This window comes from Cryptomeria japonica, chromosome 3, assembly GCF_030272615.1.
Source record: "Cryptomeria japonica chromosome 3, Sugi_1.0, whole genome shotgun sequence".
NCBI lineage: Eukaryota > Viridiplantae > Streptophyta > Pinopsida > Cupressales > Cupressaceae > Cryptomeria > Cryptomeria japonica.
The window spans coordinates 390,997,170-391,024,334 of NC_081407.1; the positions used below are offsets into that span (position 1 = coordinate 390,997,170).

Below are 27,165 nucleotides of genomic sequence, written 5' to 3' on the forward strand. Positions count from 1 at the left end.
TATATAAACCATTAAAAAAATAAACAAATATATAAATATGTAAGAGATTAAGAAATAAACCTACCTTTATATAAAATTATACCATTAATCATTTCTAGTAAGAATTTCTCTCAAAATAAGCCGTCCAATCCATTGGTTTCACAAAGTGAGAGGTCCCTCTAGCAGCCCCTTACATGGAAAAACAATACTTAATTTCACTTTACCTAATAATTATTTGATTATTAAATAAAATAGGATTACAGCTCCATATTTAGTTGTCAGGATAATAATGGTAGAAAGGCTCAAAAGATAAATATATATCTTTATTCTGTAAAGCACTGCCATTGATGACTTGAAAGTGATAGGAATCCACATCGATTCCAAAGTCGAAATTTAGGCAATTCCTACCTTCCTAAACTGCAGAAACCATTACGCACAGATCGCTTGCCATCCCACAGGTACGGAAGCATATGTTATATTTTCACTTTTGTAATTGAAAGAATCCTTAGAATTTCATCGGCCCTGCGTTAAGAGGGCACCATACACTTTCCTCCAGAAATCAAATCAGTACATTGTATAAAATGATGATGGAACAATTCAATCCATTTTGCCCGTCCCCTTCTTCAAATGCAGGTCTTGTGAGATTTAAAGTAACATGAATTCACAAGAAATTACATCAAAACATCCTGAAATTGAACCACACGTACAGTATTGTTATTATAGTGTTAGATTATGAGATCGAAGAAACTACATAACTATAGCTCTGGAAGGGACAAGTTAACGATCATGCTCTAGAGCCACACGCACTTCTTTAACTAGATCTGCATCTGCGAATTTATGAATAATTTGTTTGGAGCCTCCAACTGTGCAGCGAATAACACGGTAGCAGAAAGGCCCTTCAATTTGGGAAAAATAAGAGGAAGAAACTGTTTCATTTCTTTTTGATTGTACAACTGAATTGGAAAATTCTATATGGAGTTATTTTATGAGACACTTCTAGTAGAGTCAATCACTTGCCCTTTAGAGGTGCTTATTAGGTTACTTCAAGAGACCTGATGGTATGGAGACTAACAGGTTGCCAAAGGTAGAAACAGAAGAGAAGAGAAAGGGAAGATGCACAAAACAGAACAGGAATTGGATGAACCAGTGGGTCCAAACACTAACATGGAAAGCAACATTATGTAAAAGAAATTATCCAACTCCGGATAAACCTGTACTGGCCCAGGTCTGACCCTAGCCAAAATTTGCATTTAAAGAAAGACAAGAAAAAAATAACTTACCCTAAAAGGTGTATTTTTTGAAGAATTTGGAGCTGGATGGAAAATCAGCATTTTTTCCCAAATTTTTTCTGATTAAATCCCAAGTAGCTGAATTGAATTTATACTTTCGGACCTTTGGTTTGCTGACCCAATCCTGATTCCTGGATAAGGCTATGATATAAACCATTTCGACTTCTCCACATTTATGATTTGACCGTTGACACTGCATTATCAATTATTAGCCTTGTTTTCAATTATGTATTTCAATTTTGTACAGTCTGTACAAATTGTGGTTATTTTTATATATTTTTATTATATATATCTTGGATGACTGAACCCAGCTGTACTAAACCTTGGGAAAACAAAATTAGCGAATTGCCAAACTCTCTTTCAGAAGGAAATGCAACACTATTCCAGTGAATTTAATCCCGTTAATGTACACCATGAGAATGAATTGATAGGGGTAGAAATCAAATGGAAGGAGAAGATTCTCATGGCTCAAATCAGAACCCAGGTGTGAGACAAGTAGAGAGAAAGAAAACACATATCATAGATGGAAAGGAGAGGATATCTGTAATACATAACATAGTAGAGCAATATAAATTTTTAAGCATTTCATCATGTAATGTCCTGCCTACAATTATATTTGTATCATCCATATGGCGACCTTAAGGTTAAGTGTGCACTCTATCTAGGAACTCATTAAAGAGATGAAATTAGAAAAGCACGGTAAATTTCTGCCACAAATCAGCAGAGAAATATGCTTTATTAAGAAGCAACTTTATCCTGATTTTTAGCTCCTTTCAATAGGGTGACAGTTGTTATGTTTTCAGTGCCATAGATCATTAGTGTTGTGGACATAATTAAAATCATTTCATTCATCTCTATATGTTTCTAGTTTTGCATTGATATAATTCTATATACCTCCCTTCTGTCGCCCCTGCTCTTTCCTTCCCGACTTTTTGCTTTATGATTTTCTACTTTTTGAACCTCTCATTTGTTACTATGCTAAAATATAAGCAAATGCTTCATCCTGCTCAACTTTGTTGCTGGTTCTTTGCACTGACTAATCAAATGGGCAAGGAATGTTATGGTTTTAGGAAGGTGTGAGTTGGATCTAACATATGCTTTTTTATTGTCAACGAAATGGTACCAGAATAATTTACTTCTTCTGCTGCAGGAGAGATCAGGTTACATTCACCAAGCTGCAGTATTATAGAGGACACTTAATATGGGCCATGTCTTCTGCCTTTTGAACATGGATTATCTTTGCGATAGCTGACCTATCTGTCCACTTGACAACATCCCTTGATATACGTTGAAAAAGATAGTTGGTAACAACTGACATATTTATCCAGTGCGATAATGGTTAGGGAGGGACAACTTATCAAAAATATTTTGCGGTCATGAATATTGGTTTCAAACTAAGTTACCGGGTTCTTCACTGCAGGCCTGGGTTCTGGTCGTGGTTCAGCCCATATATTGGTTCTGGTTTGGCCTATATACTGGTTCTGGTCCTGGTACGTCCCTGGGTTCACCCAGGGTACTACCCAGGCTTAGGATTGCGTTTTTAACATATGAACATTACATTATAACATAGAATTAACAGTAGATTGAACAGCAAGCAATATACATCATTAATGAAAGTAAATAACACCTATTTATCGCTGCACATGAATGATTTTGTTAGTTTAGATTTGTTCGTATATCTGGTCTTGGTATAATTATAATTCACATTGATTGGCATTTATTATATGTTTTTTCTAATAACGAATCCAAAATGAACCCAAACCCCCCCCAAAAAAATTTAGCTGAACCAGCAAACCAAATCCCCAAGCCCAAATTTGAACCCGAACCTGAACTTAGGTTTCAAACAGTTATCTTGCATGAGATTCTTATTGTTGAGATCTCATATCATCAGTCTAAGTGAAACATGTTATGGAGAAACCAGTTCTTGTGAAATTCTGCTTGGGACTTGCACCTGTTCTCATCCCTTACGTGGATGCTTGTTTTGTGGTCTTGAAGCATGTGACATGTATTAGGCCTTTATATCAACCAAACTCCTCTATGTCAATTTACGGAGTGCCAAGGAAGACATGGCCACCTATGGTTCCAAGAGAAGTTCCTTGTGCTACTTGAGAGAGAATAGAAAAACTTAAATTTTTGTTTTTGTGGAATTTGATTTGCCTGGTTTTTAATCATCTCAAGATTACTTCAATTAAGGGCCATTAAATTATGACAATTTTCTCATTTATGTTGGTCAAAATTGCAAGGCAAAGGGATCCTCCTTAGCATTAAATATCTTTAAGCGTTTGTTAATATTGGGGGAAGAGTGGTTAATGCATTTATTGCTTTGGGCTTTTCATCTTCTTGCCTCTTTTTCATTGTCAAAACTTTTGGAGGATGCTGTGCCTTATGAAGTTATAAGTTACCCTTGTCTCACAATTCCCACCAAGGTGGGTTTAATCCAATTACAGCTCTTTCGTTCATGAAATGATTTTAATTACATCCATGAGACCCTAAGGGGCTATGAGACCACTGATTGAACCAGCTGCTACAACCACTTAAAAGATTCATGGGATATGTCTTCTCCCAAACCTTTTAATCTAGTTCTACCATGGAGCCGACTTTTAATATTCTCTCATATTTGGCTTGCATGCCCTTCTACTTTGGGCATTTAAAGACGTAATGTTCCTCTGTTTCTACTAGATCCTATGGTGCAAACAATACAAACCATTTGCTCCCATTCTTCTTTGGATTTTTTTGCATATGCTTGTTGCTAGTTTTTAGCTGGGCAATTAGAATCTTTTCTCTCCATTTTATTTCAGCTCTTATATAAGATTTTTCACAATACTCATAAGCTGGATTGAACCCTATAATATAATGTTATCGTTTTCTGATTTTTTCTTCCTCGCATCACTGGTCGGAACTTTTCATTCACCTAGTTTTTAATGTCTTTGTTGTATTTTGGGCATTTGTGTAGGCTAATATCCCAACTACTCATCCATTTTTGTTTCCATTTCATCCACATTTTCTTCTTTTTAGGCAACTCTTCATCTCTTGCAGCCCTAGGTCACTTGACAATCTTAATGGTTTCTATTTTTTCAAGTAACATGGTAACTTGGTCATAGTAGTTTCTAAAGGGAAGGTTCTTGTTTCTGTAAGGATAATTTATCATAATTTCATAGGGAACTCAAGCCTTAATTCTGAAATTGGTAGTGATTAGATGCTTTTGGATCCTTTCTATTTGCCACCATTTCAAACTCAATGTTCTGCTAGTTCACACCTTCAGCCATATAACACCACTAGTGTGACAGTAGGCCAAATAGGATCTTGATGGTCTATGAATCCACAACTTGGTATTCCTGCACTTGTTTTGGAGCACATAAAGAGTTTTCCATCCTCCCTGTATCCTTTTCGTCCTACATGTGATCCAACTGAGTTTGTTGTGAAAGTGAAGGCCAAGATAACTTGCATTCTAACACTACTTCAAGGGACTCTCCTTCAAATTGAAAGTCAAAATTCTTCTTCCTTTTCAAGGAGAAAATTATAATTTTGGTTTTGCTGATATTCATTTGCATACCTATGTCTTTATAAAAGAGCTCTAAAGTCTGCAATTGTTTTCTCTATCCTTGGTTTGCCTTTGCCATAAGAATTAGGTCATTGGTATAAATTAAGATGTTCACCACATAGTCAAGTGGAACCTCTTCCCTCTAGATTTGTTTATTCGATCTTCTATCTTGTCAATGCATAGCCCCAAATAGAGTTAGAGGTAGAGGGCAGCCCTATTTTTATGCCCATATCACTCCCGACAACTTTGGACAACCTTGTTTGCATTTTGATTTTAGCCTCGATTTGCTCATGTATTTTAATATTTATCTTAGCTCCATGGAGTTTCATGATGGGGGATCGGTTTCAAGGATGGGGGAACTAAGAGCCTAAATTTAGGGATGGCGGGGGTATGACGGCGAAGCAGTAGAGGGGGGCAGCACTGATATACATGTAGTACTTGAAAAAAACAGTTATAAAAAGATGTATGAATATAAGAATTACAAATGAAATGTTGGCAAGTTAGCAAAACTTAAATCTACTAAACTTTGAAGTGGACATCAACAATTTAACATTGAACAATGAAAATGTTGAATTTGAAATTTAAATTATATTCAAGATTTCATAACGATAATTACAAATGTTCAAAATCATCCCCAAACTCATCATCATTAGAACTGCTGGACTGCACATGGTCAAGCTTCTCCAAACTAATACCAACCAGCCCTGCCTGTGTAACTGTAGGATCCTCATCAATCTGTATCAGCTCCTTGAGCTTTACACTCCACTGCACTGCTGGACACTCTTTGTACAAAAGTATGTTGCGGTCAATGAGATGCAAGGCAATACGTACAACCACAGGATTCTTTGCTTGAAAAATGCTTACAACTTGTTGTAGATCCTCATTTTCCTCATCTTGTTCCTCCGCAACCCTCATGCACTTGTAGCTATTCACTCTCACACTTACACTACCAACTTGCTATTGATTTGTGTTTGTGAGCTAAAATAGAATTTGAGGGTGTTTTATATGGAGGGTTTGAAGGGCCTAGGTGGGGCCCATTGACCATTGGGGTTTAAAAAATGTAAATCTAAAAAAGTTAAAAATAAAAAACTAGTGTTTTAAAGTATTGAAATAGATGTGAATTAAAGCAAAGGTTAATTATATTTTATTTAATCACTATAATGATATCAAAAATTATTTTTAAAACATAGTCCCTTGGAGTTGGCAAATAGAGTTTGGGAGGGGAATGCCATAATAATTTATAAACGTGGTACATGGATCCTTTGAGATGACTACTTTTTCAATCAATTGATAAATTTAACATATGTACTCATCTTAAGCCTTATTATTGTTTCTTTTCATGCTATTGCTTTTGGTTATGCAAAAAATTTAAAATTACAAGTCTACTAGTATATTTCTTTACTTATTTTATATTTATTATTTTTTCAATGTCATATCAACACTAAAGAAAAATCTTGTGAAATTTATATGATATATCTGAGAAACCTCCATAATAAGTTTCTCAAATTTCAATGCATGCTTCTAGGAGACGTATAGAGACAAAGAAACTTCATTTGAAGTCTCCTAATGTCAGGAGATGGCCCCTAATGGGTCTGTAAGAAGGGAATGTGTTTCCACAATGGGGAGATGAGTACCAAGTATTATGTATGAGTTTCTTGATAACTATGAAAAGAATGAAAAGTCAGAATTCTTTCCAAACCCCAATCAAACCTAAATCTATATTCAGTATTTTCAATTCAGTTTATCAATTCTTTCTGGAACTCCTGAGTGTCTGAGTACATGCAACAATCACTTCACACCTTGGGGTCACTCACCATATCATAATACCGTTAGACAGTGAAAAAATCATTCCACTTATGGGATATTCTCCCCTAATTGAGAGTGATGGCATCACTGTTAATGTTATAGCTATGGTCGGATTCCTTCAGGCTGACATAGCAAATGTAAATGTGTGAGTGGCCTATCGGCCTTACACATTTAATAAGTTCGATTTCTATATTATGCCGACTTTGTATTTGCAAATTAAACAACATGCTTTGAAATATAAACCCGCTACCCTTGGTTAAAAGGACATGTTGATTATAATGTAATCGATCCCTAATGAATAGATGTGTTGGTTAATATTATAACCGACCCTTGGAGAAATCGTGTTGATTGGAAGCACACATGAACGGGTATATATCTAGTTTGTCTCTCTCTCTCATGGTATCGAAAAAGTTAATCACAAACAGATCGATTCCTTCAGCAGTTCGCATCATTCACACAGCAGATCGAATACAATTCATAGCGGTTTGTATACACAACAAGCAGATCGCATTTCTTACATCAGCAGATCGGCGTCCTTCAGCAGATCGTGTTAACATATAAGCAGGTCGAACTTATATATGAGGCATACTGAAATTATATACTGATCTAGGTTGAATCAATTAAGCATATAACTTCAAGGTGTGAAGCAGTTTTGTAAAGACTTCTTGACATTTTGTCTAATATAATATAAGACAATTATTGCTGGGATTTTCACCTTCAAGTTGGAAGGTTTTCCCAGGGTACATTCTGTGCATTTTGTGTGAATTATCTTCTATATAATCTGATCATTAAAACTTATCAATCGCTACCTCAAATTTGCAAAGAATCAATGGTAAATTGGTAATAGACTATTCAACCAAGGCGGACCCTTGGAGGTTTTCCACATAAATGCAACAGGAGCTTTTTTGAAACTTGTTATGCATGGCCAACATGCCAAAGAATTAAACTCTGTAGTCTTAGCAAGTTCTGAGCAGTTTTGATGGGTTTTTGATTCACTGCCAGTGAGCACCTGCACACCAATTGGAAGTGTTAAACGGGCAGTAATAGTTCAGAAGAATTGAGTTGTGTATTGAGCGGAAATTTGGTATGCATAGAATAGAATAGAAGATTTTAAATGCCCATGACGTGAAATATAGCCTATGTGAGCAGATCCTGCCATTTAAACTTTTTGACTTGCCAACATACTGTTAGAAAGCTTGATGATGAGCTCCCTGTTTTCCCAGCTTTGTCCTCTTCAAACAAATCCTGCAATTAAGTTGCTGCTAAAGCATTGGAGTATTTGGCCTAAATGTCACAGTAAGCTTTACACTATAGAATAAAGTGATTTTCTGATTCAATCGCCCCAGCTGTGCATAATATACAAACTCTTTCCTCTCATTCTTCTTTAGGCTTGTAATGTCCTCTTTTGGGATGATCTTGGATCTTTCCCTAAGATCACAAGTTCAATTAAAATAAGAAATGTAATATTGTTATCAACATTAATCATAGTTTAGGTCCTCCAACCATGTTAGATAATGCTTGAAATATAATTCATAAGATTATTCATTTCTATTAGGGATAGGGATTCAACAACAATATAAATACATATACATATATGTCAATAATCATGTTAACCTACTTAGATAAACCATTCAACTTGTTGATCTAAGATATTAAGCACCAATGGTTCCATTTCCCTAAATCAACCATAGTAGGGTTTTGAGAGGAAAGTCATAAAGGGTGCCCGGTTACTATTCAGCCCAATTAAGCCCAAGAGTATGCAGCGTCTAACCAAGACAACTCGCCCCTTGGCCCACAAGTGGTAGGAACATCCATCTTGATGATTCCATCCCTTAGGGTGCACTTTTTAATTCGAGGGAACCCAGGTCATTGAGGAAGGCTGTTTAGCCCAATTAAGCCCAAGAGTATGCAATGCTTAACCAAGACAACTTGCCCCTTTGCCCACACGTGGCAGAAACATCCACCTTGATGATTTGATCCCTTTGGCCTACTTAATTCGGGGGAACCTATGTATACCACCTCACCCTAATGTATTTCCCTCCATTTCCGCAATGATTGTTTATACGAATTAAGAATAAACAAACTTACTTTTTAATTAAGAAACATAATAAATTTACAACGCTTTCTAATATCTTGATAAAATATTTTTTAAAGAACATAAGAACATCACTATCTATATTCCATACCAACACTTGTTAATGCACAATACTGCTATTTGCCTGATGACACAACCTGATCGGCTGCCTATATTCAGATGTATAATTTTTATCAGAAATTCTCTTCTTCGATTTCAGATCAGATCTCAAAATAATTTCTTTTGATGCTTCCCTCCTCATTTACAGCAAATGTTGCTTTAATTAATTGATGCCTCAACCATAATTAATCCTAATCGGCCCTACATTTTATTTATTTGTTTATTCTGAGTCGGCCTTATAATAGTCACAAATAATTTATTTATTTGTTTACTTTGAGTCGGACCTCCTTTCACTCAGTCAATCGCTCATGCTTTATATTTGATGCTGCGAGTTGTGTTTATGAAGCCCAAATCTCAGGCGGGGCATGACATCCATCTACGTGTTTCACATTGAAGATTATGTGAGCTAGTCCTCATTTGGCTATAAGTATCTTTGTACTTGCCCCTATGTATGCCTTTTGTTGATGATCATAATGTTATATTAAAGTAATTATTATTATATTGTATTTAATGTTCATTTAGTTATTTTCAGTTGTTTAGTTTATTTCTATTTTTTGTTCTTCGTTTTTGTTTTAGAAACTTCTGTATTGTATTTTCTTTTTAAGGAGTATTCCTTTCCTTCTCAATTAACTCAATACCATACAATTTCATGGTATTAGAGTGGGTTAGGTTTTTTGACGAATTTTCTTAAATAAAAAATTTGTGGGTTTTTACTTGGAATTTATTTTAAAAAGTTTTTCTACGATCTTTTGTGAATAAATTCTTTGGTGGTGTTGTTACTTGAAAGTTTTTTCAGAAGTTTTGACGATTTTTAAAATAAAATCGTGGTTTTTTTTCAGAAGGGTTTTTTGATTGATTTTTTTCTTAGAAAAAAAATCGACGGTTTTATTGAAGATTTCCGATCTTTAAGGGTTTTTGGCTGTTTTTTTGTTTGTGGGTTCTTTCTTTGCTGGAGGGTTTTTTGTTATTTTTCCACAAAAAATCATGGAAGGGTTTTGTATGATTTTTTCCTAAAGATCGTGGTCATGGGGTTTCATTGTTTTTTTACAAAACGAAGGTTTTTGCTGATTTTTTCACAAAATTGTGTGATTTCAGCATCCCATCAAGGGTTTGACGATTTTGTAGTGGTTTCTTGCAGCTTGTTTTCGGGTCGCACCTAGGGTTTCTAGGGTGAACAGTGTTCTTTTGTGTGGCACATTGATTCTGGAGTTTCTCAGCATTTTACACATAGGAGAGATTGGTTCACGTAATACAAGGCTTGCTTTAATTATGTGATCTTTGGAGGAGGTGAAGAGTATACAGTTGCCGGCAAGGGCAACGTTCGGATTACATTTGGTGGGAGAAATCTTATATATCTCAATGCATACTATGTTTTGGGCATGGAGCTCAATTTGCTTTTTGTCAGTCAGATTATGTGACACTGTCCAAAGTTGGATGTCGTCTTCAGTGCACACAAATGCCACTTTGTAGACAAGGAGTCCAAGAAAACGATTGCAGTTGGCCTCGAAGATCATGGATTGTACAAACTGGTTGATATCGGAGAGTGTTAGGAGCTTGCAATGGCTGTGAAGAGTTCTTCCATCAACACTCTTTGGCATCAGTGATATGGGCATCTCAACCTATCATGTCTCTCTTAGTTGGCTTGGGAGAAGGCTTACCTTAGATTCAGCAGCAGACACATGGTGTATGCGGAGCTTGCCAGGTAGGGAAGCAACATCGAACAATAAGTGGGGTTTACTTATCAGGGTAATATTTCCTCTTTCTCCCTTTTCACAGTCCTAATCAATTTTCATGCAAAAATAACCTTTTGATGGGTCAAAATGTGTTTAGCTGCAGTTCACTTTAAAGAAGCAGCAAAGAAAATAACTTGAAAGGTCATAAAATGGAGCCTGAAAACCGATGGATATTACGTGATGTGCAAACAAGTGAATGTGAAGGGTTGGAAACTTGAGGAGTCTCAAAATATATTTATTGCCACATCACATAGATCTATTCATTGATTTGATCATTTCTTGGAAGTCCTCTCTCTTTATGAGTGAGCAGTTTTATGGTGTTAGACTTCTAACAGTTGAGAGGAAGCATGCAAAAATGATGGCATGAAAAAATGAGGAGCTTCCTATTCAAGAGAAGGGAAAAAGCCAAGAGCTATGCCCAAGAAAGGGAGAGAGGTGGCCCCATTCTCCAAGGGAGAATTAATACCTCTGTGTATTAACTTTTAAGAATCCTTGATGAATGGAATATGCAAAGTTATGCTTTAAAGTTGGAGTTCTTCACACATTTGGTTCTCTTCAAGTTAAATAGTTGTGTGTACATTTTATGAGATATTGCCCCTAGTATGGTTTTCTTTCTAATCGCATTGCATAGAAAGAATGAGTTCTTAGTGTGGTGTTTAGTAATGAATCCAAGCATATGTATGTTGTATACTCCCTAGATTTCCTTTTGAATCTACAACAAGAGTTGACTCTTCCACTAGTTGGTGTCATCCAATAGGCTACAAAGTGGTTATTACTATATCCACAAACCCTTTTATCTTGGGGATGGGGAAGATTTCTGAGCAGCTCTTACCTGTCGAGGACAAGCTCTAATTCATCTGAAACTACCTCCTTTGATGAGAGAACTTTGACATGGAAAGCTATGAGAATGTTGGCTCAAACTTGATGAAAAATCTGTCCAGGCATGTCAACTTTTTTTTGAAAATTTGCCCATTTGCATCTGCCCAAATATGCTAGTTTTCATATGTTGAAAGTTTACTTAAACCTTGAGAGGAGAAGGTTGGATCAATTGATGTTAAATAATTTTTTCTTCATTGTATTAGAGAACATGAATAGATGTACCACTTGAGTCAATTCTCAGAAGTCTTTTGTATCATAAGCAAGGAACTTACTATGACCAACCAAAGGAAAGCATTTGATTTGGAATAATTTTTGAAGTCAAATATTAGAAATCAGTTATCAAGGATCCCTTGGGGTTTCTAAAGTTTTCAGGTGACCCAATCTGATGAAATAGTTATCATTTGCTGGCAAAGCAGCTCTGGGTAAGGATGTGTTTACGAAGTTGTTAGATTGCATTTTTGTGGTCAATGCAGACCCTCACTGGGTTCTTCCATCCTCTATCGATCCCCCAACATTTGTTGTATTCTATCCAATAGTTGCTGATTTTTCCACTTAAACATCTGAGAAAGGAAACAAACAAAGTCGCAAAGGCTGGGTGGTTGATAAGGGGACCATTTGGATTCCAGAGATTTTTTCGAAAGAGGGTTTCAACTTTCAACTTTCAATTCTTTTTTGTTATTCAACAGAAATGTTCTCTAACAAGTTCCTTGCAATGACCTTAAGGGTTCCAAATGTGGAAGCCTTTGATTATGGCAGCAAAGGTGAACACCTTGTTAACCCTGATTTTGGTTCACCCCAATTGTTAGAACAGTTTTATGGTAGAAATAGAAGATACATAATATCCCTTATCAGGCTCTTTGTGCATGCTAAGAGTCACATATAAATTGTGCTTTAGGTGGGAAAATGTTCAAACATATTTGTTAAATGTAATGGGTCCCTAGGCAGATTGATTGTACCTCTCCTTTGAAGATTAATACATGTTCTCTTTCTTTTGTTGAGTTTTAATTTTTATCCCAAAAGGGTTTGTTGGTTGAAAATTTTGTACACCAAAGGGATGTGCAAAATTGTGGTTTCAGCCACAGTGTGTGAGTATGATACTCTCCTAATTTAGGGAAGGCTCCCCCTATCTACAAACTAAACTAATCTAATATGGGTGGGACAACAGTCTTTCTTCTTCTTTCAAGAAAAACTATACTCTTTTCTTTTCACAGAAAACTAATAGCAATTGGAAATAAATAACACCAAATACAGAAATGAGACTTTTTTGTAGGATTTTTGGAACATAAAGGGAAGCAAAGTTTCCATGAAAGCACAAAGACCTCCGTCACTACCTTGGGATAGGAAAACAGAAAGAAAGCTCAAAGTCTTCAACTATCTATTTTCCTATCAACTTTTTTAGATGTTTTTTGTGCTAACCAAGCACAATATGTAGCAGCTTAAAGTCTAACTACATGATGCACTTCACCTTACATGCACAAGTCTTAAAAATAGAAGCAACACAAAGTCTACAATCTATTTTCGCACTTGAGCTTTTCACACTAGCTTCAAATGTGATAAGCAACTCAAAGTCTGCAAGACTAAATCTGAAAACCAAACATATAACTCTAAATACAATTAGCAGCTCAAAGTCTGCAAGACCAAATCTGAAAACCCAAACATATAACTCTAAATACAATTAGCAGCTCAAAGTCTGCAAGATTGAATTTAAATCTCTCTTTAACAATAGAACAAAACTCACAATTGACTCCAAAAAATGTCATCATATAACAACTTGAATTGGCACAAAGTCTTAACACAACTTGCCTCTTTTATTGAAAGCAATCTGATTTACATCTAATCTCAAAGTCTTAGAGTGCACATACAAACTAGCAGAATTTTGTTGCATTGCCAAAAGATATCAATTACAATAGACCCCCTCAAGTATTTATAAGAGAGGAGCCTTGAGAAAAAGGTGGAAGGATCCTAACTAACTTGAGAAATTCTCTCAACCACCATGACGTATTCCAAGTACAGTCCTAATCTAACTCAACTTGTACTTGCCTTACATGTAATTACATTTTTACAAAAGTGCAAGTGAAAGTGACACTTGCAATTACAATTTTGACATTACATGTAATTTGTCAAAACAAAATTACAAATGCATAATTAATCTAAGTGTCCAAAGACACGACTCCAACTACATCATCTTTTGTTTTGAAAATCTTCTGGCTGATTCAAGATGCTAGAACTTGAAGTATTTTAGATTGGTGAAGACACCTCGAACCAGAACGGGGATTTGCATCCTTAATGATCTTTGTGTCCTTGGCCAACGAACTTCAATCTTATTTTCTTGCTTGGGGTAGTACTGGCTTTTCAAGAGGTAAGTTCTTTGCAAGGCTGAAGTAAGAAGCCTATCTCTGTCTTGAAAGCATCCTATGCTCTCACCATTCATATCACTTATGTGGCTTCGTCATGTTATTGTTTTTTTCTTTGTATCATCCTCCAATCTTGGAATCTGCTTGCAAAATAAGGCCCATGCCTTAATTTGCTGATTTGGTAGGTCATGTGTGCAAACAAGACTGACATGGGTGGGATGAATTGATGCAAAAATGGGCTCACAAGTGAATTTCGGGTTTTGAAGACTGCATTACATGTGTGGAAAAACAAGAGCATTAACTTGCAATTGTGGAGATCAAACATGCAACTTCATATGTGTAATGGGTAACTACAAGTTTGCACTTGTAATTGGACCTTTAAAACTCATTTTCAAGTGTCTTTTAAGTGTATTTTGGAATAATTTCGGATTCTGGAAGGATAACTGCAAGTGAAGACACAACTGTAATCAGGTTTTGACATGAGGGGAAAATGGAAAGAATAATACCAATCGGTAATGGCAAACTTGGAAAGCGGGAAAAACTCTTGTTTGCAATCAGATTTGTAAAACCCCAAATCAAATGAATGAATCTCATGGCAATTCCTCAACATTTGTAAATTTGGTAAAAAGAAGACTGACTCTTTTTACCAAAGGGGGGAAAATCTTGCACATTGACAACTTGCATTCAAAGAACTTATCCATTTGGGAAGATCACTTAGAAACCCGAATTTTTGCTTGGTCAAATGCCCTAGACCAAAACAAATGAGCTTGGGAAGAACTGAAATGCTCCATAAATAGACATGTTGAAAACCCTTGGCAGCCAACACAAACTCAGATTCAAACTTCTTGCACCAAAAACGACATGCAAGGAAGAAGAAAAATGCCTTCAATCATATTGCAAATCCACGTTGGGGATGAAGAAGGAAAAACGCCTTGTAATGGAGGATCAAAATGCAGCAACACGTGTTTGAAAAACGTCCATAATGGGGCAAAAACGTGGCTCCAAATCAGTAAAAATGCCTCCCAAATAGCAAGGAAACATGACCCATAAACCAGCAAATGAGGAACAAAACGTCCCACCACCTTCATTCAATGCATTCCTCCATGAAAATCGGATTCAAACCATGAAAAATGGGTTTTTTTGGGAGCAAAAATGCATTTCGGGTTCTTGAGCTCCAAATACAAGTAGCAAAATGCACTTGGAAGTTGTAATCGGGTTTTAGAAACCTCTCTACAAGTTTTAAATATTTCACTTTTTTCACTTCAAAGGCAAATTCGAGTTTTAGAGCAAGAAGAGCAAAAAGAAACAACAAAACAACTTGTAATAGGGAAACAAAATCCCCATTACAAGTTTAAAAAAAAACGCAACTTAAAAGAAATAAAAACTTAAAAACTTGTAATAGGGAAATAAAATTCCCATTACAAGTAAAAATAAAACATAAAAGACTTAAAAAACAAAAAATGACTTGTAATAGGGAAATAAAATCCCTATTACAACTAAAAGCAACACATAAAAACTTGTAATAGGGAAATAAAATCTCTATTACAACTTAAAATCACTTAAGTAGGAACTTATAATTTTAAATTCACTTGCAATTTGTTCAAAAAGTTCCTACAATGACTTAAAAGACATAAAAAGCAAGAGAGAAATAAAAAGTAAGTTACACGTGACAAGTTTTAAATAAAGTGCATTTTTAATTGTTTTAAATTTTCCCTACAACATTAAAACAAGAAAAAAAAAACTTGCAATCAAAGGAAAATTTCCCACTTGCTATCAGGAAGAAAAAACCCAAAATTGAAGAAAAACCATAGCAAATGAACTCGAAACGCGATGAAATTTGAAACGTGAATCGAGGATAGACCGAAGATCAGTCCAGTCCACCAAGGAGCAAATTTTTTTTTGCCTCAAGAAGTGTTCCTTAAGAGTAAAATCTTTAACCTGCAGTGACTGCTCTGAAACCCGAGATTGCACAAAAAGCTAGGAAAAAGAAGACCAAAACTCACCAAAACTTGGACAATGATGGCAAAGACACCCCCCAATGATTTGACACTAACAAATGTGAGTTTTGTGCCTCGTAAAATGTGCCTTGGAGACAAAAATGACGCATTTAAACCAAAAATTTGAAGGGGTTGTCACATTTTTGAATTTTCAAAAATGAGGACAACAGGGTTTATCCACATAAATCTTGTGTTGATATGGTTTGTTGATTTATTTCTCATTGCTGATTTATGCAATCGCATAATTTAAGCTTATGGCAGTCCTTGTTAATTAACAAATTTCAGATTTCCATACACTTATAGAAGTTATTCTAGTAGTAGTTTTATCTTGTTTCTCAATAGAGATTAGTCCCTTTCTAACTTCAGTTAGGGCATTGACCTTTGAGGTTGACTTGGCATGACTATAGGGTCTAATAGAATACTAGTTGCCAGGGATAGCTATTTCCCATTCAACCACACCAATCTAGACTGAAATTACCAAGCAGCTCAACTCACAAAACTTTAATTAAAGAGGGACACCTCCAAATACTATCTTGGGAGGGTACCAATGGAGAAACTCATGGTGGTCGCTAGTCTTCTTTGATTAGTAGGATAAATACAGGAAAAATGTCCTTGTATTTGTCATTGGTCATTTGTTGAAGGGCTTCTTCAATTGTCGAGGATGGAATTCATTTCTTTAGCATTGTGCATTGTTGCTTCACCTATGAGGACAATATTAGCCTCTAATTGGAGATGTGAAATGGGAAGGACATGAGAAGTTACTTGAGGTCCTTAGTCAAATCCAAATTCCTCACCTAGTATGGAGATCTCCCAAGGGTTTATGCCCTGGTTAGAAGGAGGTATGGAGAGTATAATTTTTCTTGTCTGACCACTTTGAATGCCCTCAAGAAGGTCATAGGGATCCCATTCACCAGGATGGAGAATTGTGGGGTTGAAATACATTGAAAGTCTCAAATGCACTAATCCAAACCCCTCGAAAACATTTAATGAGAACTTCTTCTCAATTGCCTTGGCAATGTCCATTTGATTCTCACAGCTCCTTGTTTGCTGAGTAGGGAAATTAAGCGTTTTTTCTCATAACCATCCCATCCAATTTTTGTTTATCTTGAACAAAATACTCTTTGCACTTTTGAGATGATTGTATTGTATGCGAATATTGATCAAGGTATCCAATGGCTGTACATATGATTTGTTGGGAATCAAGGTTAGAAATGTATATGAAAATTTTCACTACTTATTTAAATTTTATTGATTTATTTACACCTACCACATTATCTGTCTTCAAGTTTTCCAAAAAGAATTGAAACAATCTCGAGAGAAAGTCATCTAGTTGTGGAGTCTACCCTTCTTAATGTTACAGATTGCTTTTTTATCTCTTCTTCACTGATTGGAGACAGAAGACCAAGATTCTGGTCCTCAGCTGTCATGAGAAATACTTGATAGTTGCTCTTGCATTTCTCTCTTGTTTTGGTTGTCTTTAGAGAGTAGATTCTTGAAATTATCTACTTCATCATGTTGAATTCCCTGAGGACAGAATAGTATGTCTCAAGGTGAGTTGTTTAAGGTGACTAAGTGGTTGATTTGTCTTCTGGCCACTGTTGATTGATGGAAGAAATGTGTGCTCCTATCCCCCTCTTTAATCTATAGCTCTCATCCAATCCTTTCCTCAACATTTAATTATGAATCTGCTCAATATTATTCTCTAGTGATTCTTTGTCGGAAATATTGTTTTTGTAGATTGCAGGCAAGCTTATACATAATTTTGTCTATATTTTGGAAACTGTTGAAATACAATTCTTATTAAGGTATTTCAAAACTCATACTATTATGAGTGGTGTGCAGATTAAGTTTTGATCTTTTTCAAGGTCTCTAATCATGTTTTAGTAATGAAATTTTCTGTTATGTTAAAGAAAACTACACATCAAGAATATGAAGATGGCATATTGAGTGGCCCTTGGGGACAATTTAGGAGAGTAGCTTTAAGTATCCTACCTCTGAAGATGAAATGGAAAGTAATATAAACATGCTTCAAATTTTATTCAAGGTCAAGCTGAGATTGTTATTGTAGCCTTCTCAATGGCCTGATTATCTGCCAACTCAATAGCAACTTTGCAGATAAATAGGAGAGATCCTCTAGTTTCCGTGCAATTATGTTGTTTGGGAGCCATATATGATCGTTTAGTTATATTCTTGTAAAAGTAAATTTTGCATTCTCACTTTTCATTCACTGCTTTTTGGAGGTGCTGTTATTGGGCCATGGAAGTCTGATGTATATTTTAGAATAATTTCATTCAGGGATAATTCTGAGGATCAAAGATTCAAAGGAGGATTTATTAAGTGTATCCCTCCCAAGGTGGGAATTAAAAAGTCCATGTGTTCTTACACATAAATGAATTAAATTTCTAGTTGATGATACTGAATTAACATTTAATGGGCAATATGATGATGCTGAATTACCATTTGATGGGCAAAAACTGACAATACTGAATTAACATATAATTGGCAAAATCTTGATTTGACATGTCAATTTTTATATCCATATAATTGGCAAAATCTAGATTTGACATGTCAATTTTTATTTCCTTCAGTCAATCTGGTTCGAATAAAATATTAAAAACTACAGTTCAAGCCCTAATTTTAGACTAAAGGATCTATATAACCCACAATGGCCTTTACGTTTGTACAAACTGTGATCCCACATACAGTTATTCTATGCATGGGCGCATTATTGTTCTTTAGTTTCATTGAGTAATTGCAAGGCTTAAAGAATTTCAAAACAAATATTTAGTTTGTGAATAGGCAAGACTTTAAAAAAATGGGTGACATATGAAGGGGATTTGAAAAATATGACCAACCTGTCTGAGACAAGTCAGAAAGTGAGTAGTAGGCTGCTAGCATCTTGTGTTCTTGTGTTTTTGGCATCCTTGTTTAGAGACAGTGCAACCTTATTCAATTCCTATTAATAAATGAGTAATGAGCACAAACACAATAACACAATATAATATTACGGAAAATTGGCATCTTGTTATATAGAGTTTGAGAAATGTAATCGACAATTACAAATATGGCACTTGTCCATGATCCTAAAATCTAATACTAACAGCACAGCTAACATTATTACACATAGGTGACTTTATTGAAAAAGGCAAACCTTATATTCTAACACCCCCTCCTAAGGCTTACAGAACTGAAAAGCCAATATATGCCGATTTAAAATTAAAACAACAGAACCCCATATTCTCGGAAAAATCTCTTTGAAAATAGTACTTGGACTAGGTATTTCATCAAGTTGCCTTGTAACCCTTGTAAAAGTATGGCTTCGGAGCTGAATTCTCAAGTTCTTGAATTCCAGCCCCCTAAACTCTCAAATTACAAATCTCTCAAATTATCAAACAACCATCAATGTTGAGCTATATCCATAGTGCTTCATCAAGTTGTCACATGACCCTTGTAAGGGTTATATTTCCCAAGATCTACAAACTCCTAGACTATTTGGACAACCATTGATATTGACTTCTTTCAGACTAGATGCTTTCTTGTCTTCAAAGAGTGGACTTCTTAAAATATGGAAAATGACTATTCTTTTGGTTTGCCTTTGAGCTTTCCCTCGAGATCATCAATGGTTCAATTTCTATCATTCCAGGCTCTGTGGGCTATTTTCTTGTAGTAACAATTTTCAATCTCCCCCTCATCTTTATGTGATTGTCAATATCCTCTACAATTGTTCTTTTTTCTTCAGCTAAGAGAGCTGAAATCACATCTTTCAGAGTTTGAGAAGTATTTGACAGAGTTAAAATGACATTGCTGAATTGTGAAAGCATATTGTTTATCAAAATGGCTTTAGCGATGTCTTAGATTGCTTGCATGGCTAGACATGGTGACCCCATTAGCCATCTTGAATCTAAATAGTTGAAACTTTAGAGAAAAAAATTCTTTTTTTTTTAAGACTGCAGGAATCGGGTATAGCACCCCCTATAAACTGTAGTGCGCTAGGTAAACTTTTTAACGTGACCGGTGATGCTAGCACGACACGTCCTCCAGTACCATGTGGGCTGGGGGAGACTAGACCTCGTGACCTCGTGCTTCATCACAAGAAGCTCTCGCCAATCGAGCTAGGCCCCCAGCCCCTAGAGAAAAAAATTCTTTAAGTGTTTTTGCTCCAAACAATTTATTTAAATTTTCTCAGATTTTCTTCGATGATCTTTATAGATCTATATATGTAATTTAGAAGTTGAGAGAGTAAGATCAATAATGGCTTTGGCTTTACCATCTTTGCTTTGCCATTGTAGTGATCTATTTGGATTTGTAGGTGATTTCTCATTCCCATTCACTATTCCTCACAAATTCTTGATCATCAGTTGCATTTGAATTTTTACTTTCTAGGTGTGGAAATTAAGGCTGGAATATTTTTCTTGTGAAATTTCTATGCTCTTATAAATACTATATTGTACAGTTACTTGAAATACTACATCTTTCTCAAATAAATACTATTGCACAGTTGCTTCAAATTCTACTGCTTTATGACTGATAAATACCCTTGATGAAAAACTGTGACAATGTCTCCCTGTGCCCTAGTTGCATCCCCGACATACAGTGATATGCATGCCATTTATGAAGACATTTTGAAAACAAACAATATAAACACTTTGTTTGAAGAAACAAAACTCGAAAAAACAACAAATCTATTGATCAAAATTCACCGCAGAAGAGCAGATCATGAGAAGAGGTTACATAATGATTAAGGTCTTGGTGCCTTGATTTTTTGGGGTGTGCACTGTCCGTGGGTCATGTTGTCATTCTATGACACCCTTGGTCCTTCAGTGAGAACCGATCAGAGATATGTTCTATGGACCACCGCTGCCTCAGTTGATCAAGGAGAAAAGCAATGGAATTATGAAGTGTGAGGTGTTGTTTTGTCGGAGGTTCCTTCCTTCCCTTGCCTTCTTTCTTCTGCCCCCAGGATTTCCGGAACACCCAGGTTCCCAAGTTCCTAGTTCTTCTACCCCGGAACTCCGGAAACCCCAGGTTCCCAACTTTCTAAGTCTTCAACCTCGGAAAGGTTCCCAAGTTCCTTATTCCTCAACCTCGGAACTCCGAAACCCCCAGGTTCCCAAGTTCCTAAGTCTTCAACCTCGGAACTCCGGAACCCCCAGGTTCCCAAGTTCCTAGTTCTTCAACCCCGGAATTCCGAAACCCCCAGGTTCCCAAGTTCCTAGTTCTTCTACCTCGGAACCCCCAGGTTCCCAAGTTCCTAGGTCTTCTACTCCAGAACTCTGGAACCCCCAGGTTCTCAAGTTCCTAGCTCTTCAACCCCGGAACTCCGGAACCCCTAGGTTCCCAAGTTCCTAGTTCTTCTACCTCAGAACTCCAGAACCCCCAGGTTCCCAAGTTCTTCAACCTCAGAACTTTGGAACCCCTAGGTTCCCAAGTTCCTTATTCCTCAACCTCGAAACTCTGGAACCCCCAAGTTCCCAAGTTCCAAAGTCTTCAACCCCGGAACTTCCCAAGTTCCTAAGTCTTCTACCCCGGAACTTCGGAACCCCTAGGTTCCCAAGTTCCTAAGTCTTCCCAACTTTGGTGACCTAGGTTTCCGAAGTTCCCCCAACTTCGATGACCCAGGTCTTCGAAGTTTCCCCAACTTCGGTGACCCAGGTCTCCGAAGTCTTCCAAACTACTTCCGACTTGCAACACTTCCAGATGGTGTGATTGACACTCAAAGCTTTAAATGCTCGGACAATTTTGTTGACATATGCACCTTCTTTTGTGGAGCCATAGGGGTGCATTTAATATTTTTGGTAGGATTTCTATCAAGGGAGGTACGGGGCCATGCTTGTTGTGGTGACTTATGTCATGTCTGCATACTCTGACTTTGGAAGGTCAATCAATCCACCCTTCTCAGAATTGCCTTTTGTGGGTATGGCTAGGTTACTTGCATGTACAAATCAAGTGCATGCACTTCCCTTCACTCCGAGACTGACATACAGGGGTCATGATCACTCTTGTAACCATTTTTCTATATAAAGGCTGTTAAGCCTCATTGTAAAAGGTTCTCTCCCTGCTGGCTTGAGCTATTCCATGCTCTCCCACTTCTCTTGTATTTATCTTGCATTTATGCAACTGTAAGTTTGGCCATTGGCCTTATAATTAATTGAAAATCACCATTCTTGCTTTCTTTCAACCTATGTATGCTGTGTATGTTTTCTTACCTTCATCATAGGTGTATGTGTTATGGCTTTCCTCTCCATATATGCCATGTTAACTTGTAATCTGAAGTGTGACTTGTGGGAATCCTTCTCCCCTCTTGACACTTAGCGAATTCTAACCTCCATACATGCATTGGAGTCACTCATGCAACTGAAGTTTGTGCATCTCCTGGGTGTTTCAGTTAATTCTTTGTGTCATTTCAATGGGGAGAGGAACAATCTCTTCTTGGTGCATCACCTCCTATTTCAAGCATTCTCTCTTCCCTTTACCTCTACAAGTTGTTAGGATAGGCTTAGGAATTAGTTTTAAAGTGTTGAGTTGGTTCAACACCTGCACTTGGATTGAGAAGGAAGCTGGCCTTCTCCGGAGATTCAACCCCCTTGCGCAAGGTCCCACACTTTGGAGTTGTTTCCATGTTTCACAAGGTTGCTGAGTTGATAGCTCAGCAAGGGTGCAAGCTTTTGTGATAACAGGTCCCATAGGCTGCTTTGGCCTCGTCGACGTTATTAAAATCCTTCATTCATTCATCCGTGCAATAGATGAAAAAGAGGGATTGTGTTTGCCTGTGCCCTAGCTGTGACCTTGTAAGAGGGATTGTGTTTGCCTGTGCCCCAATGATTGATACATCCATAGAAAAATGGTGATTTTTTGCCTACAGTTTTGTCCAACTATTACTTGCAATTTTCTACACAACCTGCAACTCTTTAAGAATCAGACATGAGTGTGATAGACTTGAACTCTGGCGTGACCGGGAAAATGTGACTGAGATCCTTTGACGATAGTGTGGTGCTTCCTTGGCATCTTGTGGTAGATAAAGTGTGCTTGTAACTAAATCAATTCAGTATAGACTTAGGCCATCCTGCTTTGATACCATATTAAGAAATATCTTCAGATAGAGTTTTTATCACTTGTGGTTATATTTTTTTTTTGTTTTTTATGTGTTTGTTTCATCCAAGTTGATAAATATCTGTAACTTTTTGATTAGTAATTAAACCAGTTTCTCCTAGTTTTTTCGTTGCTTCTGTTTGATACCGAGTCTCAGTTCTTTGGTTGTTGTGGTTGTCTAATGTTAACACGGTAGGGATATGGTAGCATATTTAGTGTTGTTCAGAAGTTATACAATGTTTAAATTATGATGTCTCGATTTTCACTTTTAGCTATCTTTTCTTTGTCTTCCTTTATGATTAACCAAGTTTGAGCAAGCCTTATATTTTGTAGTAAGGTTTATATGCATATAATTTAGCTCACTTATGCTAACACTTTTAATAATTTGATAACTTTTACAGGTTATTTTTATCCTAAGGGAGAGAATTTAACACTGCCATAGAGGTAGGATTATGAGTTCCAAAATCTTTATCAAAGCGGACACTAGTGTTATACATTTCCATTGCAGTCACTGGAACAAAGGATTCTTCAGCAGCACAACAAATTGCAGAAAAACTTTACTCGTTAAATTTTGATCTGGAAGTCTTAAATCCAGCATCAGATTAACAGTAAAAATGGTAAGTAGGGTATGATATGCATTAAAAGACCTTATTTTGGTAATTGTTACAAAATCTGTGGCTGTGCACAGGTGTCCCTTGGTCTGGTTTGTTAAGATATTTTTTTTAGAAAAATATGATTATTGGTTGCCATTTCTCGGCAAATGCACCTATTTTATATTTTCAAATAAGCAGAATAATAAGTGATTGCATGTTTAGGAGATTGCCTTTCACCCAACAATGTCTAGGAAGTTACTCCTCTAGTTGTTATGTATATTCATAAATTGTAATCATCATTTTTGTAAGTTATTCTGGATAGTCTCATGGGCTGTTGTCTTAGGATTAATTTTGTATTTTTCTATAATTCTAGGGCATTCTTTAGCTAATTTAGTCAACTAGGTAAGGTCAGCCAAAAGAACTTTTTGAGTTAGATGTGTGGCATTCTTTAAGCAATTGGAGCTCGTTGCTTTTGTGTCTTTTTTTGGATTAGTGTTAATCCTTTTTGTTTCGTTGTTGCCATTTTTCAATCCTGCATCACGTGTGACATGACTTTCTTTCCTTCTCTAGGTGTTGGACTTTTTCAAGAAGAGCATGATTGTGAGCTTGTAGCCTTATCTCAATCATTTTTCCACTTTATTACTAAGATATATTTGTCTAACAATGCCTTCTTTCTAACTCGTAGCCTTCAACATTTTCAACAAATGTTGACTAGATTTTTGAATTTGGATATATCACCATTTTCTGTAACTCTTTTGTAAGAACCTTCAATACCATTCATAGCTTTCAACTTGTCAATTTGCTGTCTTCTTAAGTCTGCAATTATAAGTTAAATTTGGTACAAATTTAATTCAAACTTTGTAAATCAGATGACTTGTTTCCTCTTGTTGCCAGCTGTTGTTTGCAAGTGATCTTGTGAGTTTTTAATTTTAGGACTTCTTATGACTGTGTTTTGAATATAACAAATTGGACATATGGGTATAACTTTGGCCAAACAGTAGGTTTATATGTTATGTTGAGTAAATGATGAACAATTGGTTGAAAATTGCTGAGGTTTTCCACTTGTAATCTGATTTTCCTTTGCATAGTTTTCAAAATACTGCTTGCCATTTTAGCTATGTTCTTGCAACAGTTTTTTCGCTATATCATGAGATTATCTATGTGGCATAGAAAATTACTTGCTGAACTTGGTTCATGGCCAGAGCCTTGGGAAGTTAAGGGCAAATCTCAATGTCCTACATGGTTGAGTTTTGCCAAAATAAGACTCCAATTTGTTGCTTGACATAAAACCCTCTATATGTTGAATTTTCCATTGAAATTTGAAAAATAACACCTTGTCCATTTTGTACACTGTGATTCGAACTACCTATTATGAGCCTACAGGAATTTATAAACAATTTGGGGTGATTATTTCAGATACTGATTAGTTAGATTTAAGTTTTGTTGTATATTTGTATAAGTTAAATAATCGTATGTTTAAAAAGGGGATTTGATATAATGTCTCAATGCTAATATTTTACCAGAGTTTTACAATGGTCAATCTGAATTGACAGATATTCTCTTGCCAAACTGTTACCAATTTCAAATTCTGCAACTTTGGTCTACATTACATCTAGTGTATTTATTGTAAGTTGCTGTTATACTGCCATTAATGGTAGTCCTCTTTCTATTATGAGCGTCAAGAAAAAACTTAGTGAAGACTCAAGGCACCTCTTCAAAAGATTGTATAAAGAACTCTTGGTAATCACTTAAATTCCCAGTTAGCATGAAACAGAATGGACATGGAAAGATAGTCTTTTGGAGCCTTGGAAAGTAAACAATGCGGAAACATTGTACAAAATTATTTAAAAAAGTAACTTAGAAAAAAATCCACATGATTTTCAATATATTTGTAATCCTGGGGACTCCTTCGAAATGGCTGTGAACGCCATGGAAATGCAGAGAACATCTGGAAAATTTCCAGAAATGATAAGGTCATTTCAGAGATATTTCTGGATACACCTTGATATTTCCTGCGTTTTGCCATTTCTGTTTCCACTTAAGAAACGGCAAGACAGTGGAACCGGGACCCTCCATGACGTTAGCTGCAATTTATCTTAAACTATGCAATGAACTATTAATTGCATATCCTATGTACACTTGATTTAATCCAACCGAATTATTGTGAAGTCACAAATGGATTTGGCAGATTCATTCATAAATAGCATAGCATTGCTCCATTTGACACCAAAATAAAATTTCAGCTCTATATTTTACTTTTTGTTGGGTCTCTGAATTCAGGTTTATCACTCATCGTTTGTAAATGAAGAAGGAATTGCTGAAGCTTGTGGATGCCCTTTGCTTCCTTTAAAAAGCCACATTAAGGGGCCTGCTCCAACTTCTGATCCAGGTTTGGAAAAGTCGATTTCTGTATAAGTAGTGCTCCATAAATTTTATCATATTTAAGTGGCAATGTACTCTTAGAAGTTGTCAAACTCTCAGATTTGTGAAAACAAAGGTAGAAAAAGAATTTGTGTTGTTCACGGAACTTGGCTTCTACAGAAGGAAAGGTGAATAATCTCTTAGTGTATCTCTGAGACAGGTGGAACCGATATAGTTGATGAGGCCATCACATTCTTCCGTGCCAATGTCTTCTTCAGGAAATTTGAAGTCAAAAGCCCAGCAGACAAGCTTTTGATTTATTTAACGCTGTATATCAACATGGCCTTGAAACGGCTAGATGGCTGCAGAACTTTGGCAGAGGGTACAAAAGCTATCATCAACTTGGGCCTGGAGAAAGTGCCAGTCCCTGGAGAGCCTGGCTTTCCTTTTGGAGGACTTTTTGCTGTACCCCAGTCACAACAAGAATCTGGTATGCACCTCTAGAATATAATTGTCCATATGTTCTGCTTGACCATCTCTACTTGAAGAATGAGTTGATTCCTTAGAGAAACTGTTGTGTGAGATTTTGAAAGCTATTCGTTTGTCTCTCTGGTAAGAGCTCGATGTTGTTAGTTAAAAACATACGAAATTGAGGATAGTTTGCTAGCTGGAGAACTGCAAGAAAGGAGTTGAAGAATTTGGTAGTTTAGCTAGGATACATAGATTGAAATGTGACTTTAAATCATGGACATACTAATAAAATCAGGATTTTCTTGATGGAAATAGTAAAAAGGTGTGAAATTCTGGAAAATATTTTAACAATTATTAGTACCTGAAAGTGAAACATTACTTCATTTTAGAACTGGCATTCTCTATTGTGTTTTTGAAGAACCGATTTATTTTTAGTTTATGAAGGTTATGAGTCCTAATTTGTCGTGATCATGAATGTATTGCTAACGATGGTATTTCTTATTGGTATTCAGAGTTATTTCGTAATTATCTTAAACAAGTAAGAGAAGAAACCAGCGGAAGACTATTGAGTTGTGCATACCGGCCAAATGGTACTCCGAACAAATGGTGGCTTGCATTTGCTAAGAGAAAGTTCATGAATATTGTAATTCCAACATGAGCTTTCTCTCAAACTGGAATTAGACCACTTTGGAATCAATTATAATTTTGTGACACTGACTATTGGCACCTCTATATTCTGCCAGCCTCCAAAAATGTCAAATGCATGCATACTTTTGGTTGGACATTTAGCAAAGACAGTTTAAAGATGTCATTCCTCAGATTTTTTCTATTTGTCTTCAAACTATTGTTAAATAAATTCAATGTGCGTTATTATGTTAA

The 27,165-nt window shown here is 36.2% G+C and overlaps 1 protein-coding gene across 1 annotated transcript; it reads left to right on the forward strand.

Annotated features, from left to right (window-relative positions):
- The first annotated feature begins 280 nt into the window (after nt 1–280).
- LOC131047901 (actin-related protein 2/3 complex subunit 3) lies at nt 281–27,165 on the forward strand. The gene is made up of 5 exons (XM_057981711.1): nt 281–437; nt 23,263–23,478; nt 25,735–25,843; nt 26,036–26,305; nt 26,799–27,165. The coding sequence occupies exons 2-5, from the start codon at nt 23,476–23,478 to the stop codon at nt 26,942–26,944; spliced, it is 528 nt and encodes a 175-aa protein (XP_057837694.1). The 5' UTR covers nt 281–437; nt 23,263–23,475; the 3' UTR covers nt 26,945–27,165.